The sequence below is a fragment of the Plodia interpunctella genome, chromosome 16, assembly GCF_027563975.2.
Source record: "Plodia interpunctella isolate USDA-ARS_2022_Savannah chromosome 16, ilPloInte3.2, whole genome shotgun sequence".
In the NCBI taxonomy this organism is placed as follows: domain Eukaryota; kingdom Metazoa; phylum Arthropoda; class Insecta; order Lepidoptera; family Pyralidae; genus Plodia; species Plodia interpunctella.
This window is the reverse complement of record NC_071309.1, coordinates 8,260,145-8,268,084: the sequence shown is the minus strand read 5'-3', so window position 1 is coordinate 8,268,084 and position 7,940 is coordinate 8,260,145. Positions and strand designations below refer to the sequence as shown.

Genomic DNA, 7,940 nt, shown 5'->3' with positions numbered 1-7,940 from the left:
AGTCAGTACACAAACAGTATTTCTGTAACGTGTGAATTAACGAACTTGTTTATGTGAGAAAATTAAACAACGCTGTATTATAAAAATAATGTATTTGTTTCGATTTAACATTGTTAAAAAATAAAGGCACAAAAAATGTTGCTTATACAAAAATATGAAACATCACAGCAGTGAGCAAACATTTAAAACATGTCAATTACACTTACCTAACATTTTTAATATGTTAAAAATTAAAAAACATTAATAAAAAAAAAAGTTTTGATCCTTACGTAAAAACGGAATGTAGGAATACAGCTAAATTGATATAATGGTCGAAATACTAAAATGTGGCCGTCCAAATCAAAAGGGACCTTATGGCGCCCGGCAAGGGACCTTATGGTGCCAGCCGACGTAAGGTCCCTTATGATCACTTTGGTATTTATTGCCGTTGTTCTAATACAAAACAACGGCAATAATGGCGTAAGTGCCGGGCGCCATAAGGTCCCTTTTGATTTGGATGGTCACAAATGTTACATAGTAAGCATATTCTAAAACATATGATAATAATATTCCACTCTGTTTGGAAGTCATAATTTTTTGATAAAGACTACAACACTATCGTCGAACTCTGACAGATGCCGACGCGAATGCATGAATTATTGCTTTCATCTACCGCAATCAAAAACTAGCAATGTATGCCGAATCCACCAAGTTCAGTGAACTGGTCCGCGATAGTGTTGCCAGCATCAAAACAATGACGCAAAATCTTCCAAGCTCATTATTTCATAGAGTTGTCAATTATAGGCTACATTTTCTTCTTTAGTCTGAGGATAAATATTCTTAGTTATCATGAGTATTATTAGTTAATAATTTCACTTCTTATGTACCTGTATTCCAGTATTATGATATATTTCTAATATACAAAAGGTAAATCTTTATATGCCGCCAAATAGTTTGTAAATATTAAAAAATAAGTAAATATATACTTACAAATCTAGTTTCAAATATATTTTGTTTTTCAATATTTATTTTTTTAAGGTTTTACTTAAATTAACTTATTCGAAAAAAAAAAATGTTCAGTTATTACAACAAATAATATAATTATTATCAAAATATTATATTTTCGTTCTTTTTATACATTTATTAAATAGACTTAAAAATTCTTATAACATATTATGAGCATAATTAATGGAATGTTAAAAGTGATACCTAAGTATTAAGTTTCTGAAACAGTCGCTGTCGCACATTTGGCTATTTGCCACAAGTCAAACCATAAACTTTTTTCTTAAGGTCTTTTATTTTAGAAAAGAAAAGAAATTTCAATTTGCTCCATTTAAATCCATACTTAAAATCATAAATCTGAACGTGATTCTTTGTCCGTCTTTCACGTCCAAATGGGGAATTTCATTGAGGTGATTTTTGGTGGGTGTGGAGATAGTTGCGAGGGCCGGAGAGTGGAAATGGATGCATTCCGCGCTACATTCAACCCATGTACCAAATTTCATTCAAATCTTTCGAAATTTACACACGAAATTATCGATAATACGAGGAGATTCAATTTAGTTAGAAATATAGTGTGCAGATATGTTACAGATGTACAGATATCTTCTATTACGCTTCTTATATTAGCGCCCATAATCCTACAATGTTCATTGTCCATCTTTGCTCAGAAACTTTCTCAGCACTCATAAAAATACATAATAAAACTAATGTGTCACAAGTAAAGTCCCTCCAAACAAATTTATATAATATTTATCAGTCATTAACGATTCTAATTAAAAAAAAAACTCAAAATATTGAGCTTCAAATAATCTGTGTAAAGTATACAAAATTTTTTTCATATCCAATTTGTATTAAGTTTAAGTATTAAAAAAATGTATTTTTAAGATCTTCAGTTGAAGTAGCTGTAAGTACATTTCAGAAATATCCATATTATTAAGCTAGCATATATTTAACGAAGGTGGGTAATACAAATGCAGCTTTGTGTGTGTCGCTGTTATAATACCTCAAGTTCATAGCTTTTTCCTGTTCCCGAGTAAACACAAGAGTTGGTGTGTCCAATTTAGCTGTTTCATCCAAAGAGCCTATCACAAAGCCAATCTGTCCAGAAGGGTATGTTGGGACCGACGCGTACGCATATGCTGCAATAGGAAACTGATTCTTACAATACCTTAGCGTGCTTGTGACTATATCAATATCGTTCCATATAGTCCCCGCTTGGGAGCATACGATTCCGCCTGGCCTCAAAGCTTTCTTCATCAAAGCGAAATAGTTTTCTTCAAAAAGGTGCACCGCTGGGCCAATGGGGTCGCTGCTGTCGGTAATAATAACGTCAAACTCTTGCGCATGGTTTTTTAAGAACTCGAATCCATCGCCGACGTGTAACGTCAGTTTATCACTGTCGAAACCGACTGCCATGAATGGTAAGTACTTTTTGGACACCTCAATTACTTTCGCGTCGATCTCCACCTGAAAAAATATAATCATCAATATCCCCAAACGACAGGAGTTATAAATTTAAGGTGTCTGTGTATGTATGTCTGCCTGTAGTATCGAAGCAGCCAAACAGCTGAAACTTTAGCAGGGAAGTGAGCATCCCAGTGGGCGGCTCGAATATGTAAACAGGTTACTCGCGCTCTGTCACTGCCGCTGCCCGGCGGACGCAGGAGTGAAGTAATGAAAAAACAATTACATTTTTAGAACTTTATGAAATTGATTACTTTACAACTTTTCATAGCTTTTCATATGGGATGACTGACTGATCAGACATAATGCTGTCGAACCAGCAACCTCGACGAGATCGACGTCAGTCATTTTTGGAAGTTGATAAATAAAGAAGAGAGAGAATAAAAACATGAACGCTGAGTATAAATGCTCACTCGCGTCGTTATTGCCCCAGAAGTATTTAGGGAAAGATTTCCGGCAGCGGCAGGAGAAGTGGCAGTGGGCTGTGTGTAAATGTGGGGTTAGATATGCTTGGAAAATGTGCGTTCTGCCTTTGGAGAACGTTAGCTCTTTTCTAGCTCATGAGGTGATGCCAGCACAGTTTCTAAAATTTTTAATTTAGTTTTTATTTCTATTCAAAATCTACCAAAAATTCGTTAAAACAATATTGAGCTAGTAAAACTACACACTAGTAACCTTATCATTCATTAACTAATTCTTGTTGATAACCAAAGGTCATTAACACACTCTGAAATGTTTAGATAATGCCCTTTAATCATACGCAAATTGTATTATCTCATATTTTCAGAGGGACTAATAGGAATATGAATATCTGATTACCCATACTGCTGTCTTGAGAGAATTAAATCCAACATTTTCAAAAACTAATATTTACATACTAGCTTTCTCCCGTGGCTTCGCCCGCGACAATTTCCCACGGGAACAGTTATTTTTCCGGAATAATAGGTACCCTTATATACTTCTCCATACTTATATATATGCAAAATTTCAAGAAGATTGGTTGCTGGTTGAGCAGACGGAAGTGGGTGAAGAGGTAACAAACTTACTTTCGCATATATATTATTAGTTAGGATTAGAATTCGTGAGCGAAAGTGCATACAAAAATATAATTGGATACACACCCCTTTTGCTCATGACAGCAGCATTTGTTTAAGTACTGATTGATTCAATTTCATCAAGTCAATCATTTTTTATTTCAAATCGTGTTTAAAAAAAATACAGGTCAAGATTGTGTACATTTGGCATAGTTACGTTTTTTTTTATATACCTAATTTATTTATTAATTTTGTGAGGAGAAATATGTAAGTCTTCTGGACTCACCTGTACAATTTCTTTGACCTTTGGGTGCTTTGCCACTTCCCTGGCAACACCTCCATCTCCTCCACCCACAATCAGCACTTTCTCTGGGTTTTTATGTGCACATAATGGCAAAAATGCTATCATTTCCTGAAAGTAAAAAAAAGTTATGTCTTCATTTCAGTTTAAATTTTAGTAATGATGACTATAGATTAATTTAATTCATAAAAATTATCTAAGATTCCAGGGCATTAAATAACAAGCAAAATAAATTAATCACTTTATTTCAGAGTAAAGTCACAAATGTTGATGAGGGACCTATCCCAGTATGGGAGGACTGATCACCTGTCTGGTGCTCGTACTGGCATCTCCAAAAGTAACAATAAATACCTGATATGAAAATTCATCCTTCTGGCTGCACTGTATGATTCCATCCAACACAAGTACCCTCCCAAGGCTTGCAGTGTCAAAAACATGTATTTGCTGGTATGGAGATTTCTCTTCATGAAGAACCTTCTTCACCTCAAATGAGAATGTGGCTCCGGGCCACATCTCACATGACTCAGAGAACCAGTTTGTCTTCAATGTGTTCATGATTCCAAATCTGAAATTTTCTTTTCATTTACAACTTTTCATAACATTAGGAATAAAAATGTTTGTATGAAATATTTTGTAGAATTATAGATCAGATTCATGCACACAGTGGAATGCATATTGGCAGTTTATTCCAAATTGTATATATCACTGTGTTAACAAAGTTGATGACTGACAAGTTTTTAATATTGGCTAGTTCTTTACAACAAAATTATGAAATAATACCGAAATCACAGTTTTTACATTGTTCATAGGCACATTTTCAACGATATTTATCAAAGCTACAAACTACTAGCATTTAGGAACAACCAATGTGAAGAAATGCCAAAAGAAACTCATATTATCAAAGTTGTTGGTCTATCATAGTACTAAACAATAACTAAACATTAAATATGCAATATTAAAAAAACTACTTAATTACTTAATATTATCAGCTATAGGTATAAATTAATATAAAAATCAAGTTGGTACTTACAAATTATAAAAATGAAAATATATTCCTGGCGGATGGTCCAGCAGCTAGCAAACCCGACTGAATTATGCACAGCTGGACTGCGAATGATACATGTGGCAATTACAGAAACTCGTTACGCTAATTGACTAGGTAGGTACCTACTGTATATTTGCTGATAAGAAATTATTCAGTAAACACTGTTGATAAAGTCCTGATAGTGTAAAAAAAAAACTAAAACCAAAATTCCTGCCTGGCATGAATAGGAAAATGAGATGACAAATATGACAATGTATGTCTGTTTGACATTGACGTATTATAATGGCTGATTTTTAATTGTCCAGTAGCAGACTGCAGTGACATTGAATCAAGTAGGATTAATAAAGTACTCTAAAATAAACGATTTCATCGACATAGCAAAAGGCGGCAAAGCTTTTGTTTACCTAACATACAGTGCTGTACTCTGGCGAGAAAAATGTGCAGTAATACTCCCTATTCCATGTCAGTCGGCTACGCTGACATGGAATACTTTATTTTTCTTTGTCTTCGGTAGGTAATGGTTTTCTTTTTCTCTCTATGGTTCAGAAACTACAGACGACGACTTTATAGGCAAAGATCCCTTTGCCTTTCTACATGGATAAACGAAACCAAAAGGTTCAGTTGTGACATTGACATTCCATCATTTATTTATTTATTTATTTATTTATTTATTACAGAACAACAAACAGTTACAAAATGAAATAATACAAAATGAGACTTATTCTATATATATTTCAAATAGTGAAAATAAACCAAACAAAACTAACAAAAATTTGTACCTATATGTAAACAAGTACTTACAAGATTTAAATTCGTGGTACGTACTATTTTACGATATTAAAATGTTATAATAATTATTACAAGAAAAATAACAGATATTGTCATAAGATGTTTATATTAGAAAATTGAGTTGTTTATAAAACTATGTACATTAAAAGAAGCCGCAGATAAAAGGTTAAATTAGATGGTTAATTTATTGTAACGCTAGGTTTTACCACGAAACTACCAGGATTGCAAGGAGAATGGATTTGGACGTAACACTTGCTCCCGAGGAATATCTAGAAGCAGCAATTAGATTTTGTAATATATCAGATACTCTGAATGATGATTGGAAAATAATCATAGATGAAGAAAACCCGCACAAATCATACCTTATTAAAAATACTTTCGTAACACAAGACACAAATGGGCCTAAATTGTGTAAAGCAGAGCTTGTCATATTCTATAACCTTCATTATGGGGTCCCTGCTTTTAGTTTCAATATTTGGAATTCATCGGGAGTGCTGTTGACTCTGGATGAAATTCGTGAGATGACTTTTGTCAAGTAAGTAATATACTACTAACATAAATGCGTAAAATTTGCAACAGTTGTGAATATTTATGATTTTCTCAATCGTGCAAAATCTGCTTGTTGGATTTATTTTAATAACTCATTATGTTACAATTTGCCTCCAACCACTATACCAAAGCGGACAATGTGATAAGTTTTAGCAGCTACAATGTTAGAATATGTCTATATTTTAGGGTTGCTTAGCTACATTATTAAAGAGTAAAATTTTACATATTCCTTATAATCTAATACATTTTTTTCCACAGGATCAAGGAGAAAGATTTCTACACTGTGATAACTCAGCAGGAACACCCATTGTTTTCCCGGCCGTACTTCGTGATGCACCCATGTCACACCGCCGAACTGATTCATATGTTTAAAAATTCCTCTAACAATATTATTGTCACTTTCCTTGGATTAATTACACCACTGTTGAATATAAATTTGCCGATGGGTTATGGAGTCAGTGATGTTAAAGACATAACGTGAGAGAAGGAAATATAAAAAAAAAATCAAAAATAGTAAATGGCATCTGTCCTGTAAATTTTCCAGTGAGCTTCACAGACAATATAGGTTCGGGTAATATAGCAGATCAAATTTTGCCAGAATAAAGATTTAAAAGATATTTTCAGCAGTTTTAGTTTTCAATGAGAACAAAGAAACTAATACCTTGAGTAGATATGTTGGCATATAAGTGAATGACTAATAAATTACGTCTCTCTTATTAAAATTGAGCCACATCAATCATTTTCATAAAATCAAAGCTTGACTATGTAATAAAAAGTTTTAAGCAGAAATATGGTAACCAATAAATTATATTTTTTATAAAAATATTTTTTGTTGGCTTCTATTGATTGTACAGGCAACAGCAAATCATGCTGCCCAAATTAATTGCAAACCGCCTCTATAACCGCGACATGAAGGTTCACGCAGGGTAACTTGGCAACATAGTACACTTAAACCATCCGGGAGAAGGTAGGTGTATTATGTTTTTACCCGAGCGAAGCCGGGACGGGTCGCTAGTATTAATTAAACTGGACTTTCTAGTGGTTAATAAATGTTTTTTCTTAGAATATACAGGGTTACATAACCTTCCAAAGGTGCATAAGATACGTATAAAGATAAGTAGAGACTAACATCTTTTGTTCTATGACTTTTGTCTAAACGTATAAATACAAAAAAAAATCTTTTTTTAGTTAACTCTATGTTCGATTCCGGTACATAACGATACTCTACTGTCTCGTATTTCTTGGCTATTACATAGAGTTAAGATGTGTAGAATCACAAATTAGATTGTATTTTTTTATATGAAAAAAAAAAAAAAACTATGAATCACGAAAAGTCGTAGAATAAAAGTTGCTTGTTTTGTACCCAAGTATGTAGTCTTTAGGAGGTTTTGCGTTTGATACCAGTAACAAATATTAGTTTCAACAAAATTAAAAAAAGTGCCAGAATGGGTAACTATGTAACTGCTATGAAGATTATTTACATAATACCAATCGTTAGAAGAAGTGTAGATGGAAGAGAAACGGGAGTTTAGACAGATAGGTTTCCTATAATGACTATGAGTAACAGATTACATTGGAATGCCCCAATAAAAATTATGTGGGAAAACCACAAATGAAAGAAATCATATCACGTTCACACACATCATTTCCGTTCTAGGGTAACCACAATTTGCTGACCCACAGTCATGTTATCACATTTACCACAGTATAATATATTATCAGCAAAAATATCTATAGGTTTCTAATATTCTTGACGGCTGAGCTGGCGGTCATTGCG

The 7,940-nt window shown here is 33.4% G+C and overlaps 2 protein-coding genes across 3 annotated transcripts; one reads left to right on the top strand and one right to left on the bottom strand.

Moving 5' to 3' along the window:
* Nucleotides 1-75: 75 nt before the first annotated feature.
* Nucleotides 76-5,057, bottom strand: SpdS (Spermidine Synthase). The gene is made up of 4 exons (XM_053756830.1): nt 4,811-5,057; nt 4,132-4,345; nt 3,766-3,891; nt 76-2,448 (listed from the first exon to the last, which is right to left on the bottom strand). The coding sequence occupies exons 2-4, from the start codon at nt 4,333-4,335 to the stop codon at nt 1,915-1,917; spliced, it is 864 nt and encodes a 287-aa protein (XP_053612805.1). The 5' UTR covers nt 4,336-4,345; nt 4,811-5,057; the 3' UTR covers nt 76-1,914.
* Nucleotides 5,058-5,427: 370 nt separating this feature from the next.
* Nucleotides 5,428-6,780, top strand: Atg10 (Autophagy-related 10). 2 transcript variants are annotated; one of them, XM_053756447.2, is made up of 3 exons: nt 5,448-5,642; nt 5,814-6,149; nt 6,422-6,780. In XM_053756447.2, exons 2-3 carry the CDS (start codon nt 5,848-5,850, stop codon nt 6,642-6,644), a joined length of 525 nt encoding a protein of 174 aa, XP_053612422.1. In that variant the 5' UTR covers nt 5,448-5,642; nt 5,814-5,847; the 3' UTR covers nt 6,645-6,780. The 2 variants fall into 2 exon arrangements, with proteins under 2 accessions (XP_053612421.1, XP_053612422.1); XM_053756446.1 differs by having other exon boundaries at nt 5,428-6,149.
* The last annotated feature ends 1,160 nt before the right edge of the window (nt 6,781-7,940 follow it).

Bases quoted from the DNA above. Each gene is read 5' to 3' on its own strand.
- SpdS (XM_053756830.1), bottom strand. From the start codon at position 4,335: ATGAACACATTGAAGACAAACTGGTTCTCTGAGTCATGTGAGATGTGG. The intron at 3,892-4,131 runs GTATTTATTGTT...TTTTACTTTCAG, and splicing joins AGGATGAATTTTCATATCAG to GAAATGATAGCATTTTTGCC. The intron at 2,449-3,765 runs GTGAGTCCAGAA...ATATTTTTTCAG, and splicing joins AGGTCAAAGAAATTGTACAG to GTGGAGATCGACGCGAAAGT.
- Atg10 (XM_053756446.1), top strand. From the start codon at position 5,848: ATGGATTTGGACGTAACACTTGCTCCCGAGGAATATCTAGAAGCAGCA. The intron at 6,150-6,421 runs GTAAGTAATATA...TTTTTTCCACAG, and splicing joins CGTGAGATGACTTTTGTCAA to GATCAAGGAGAAAGATTTCT.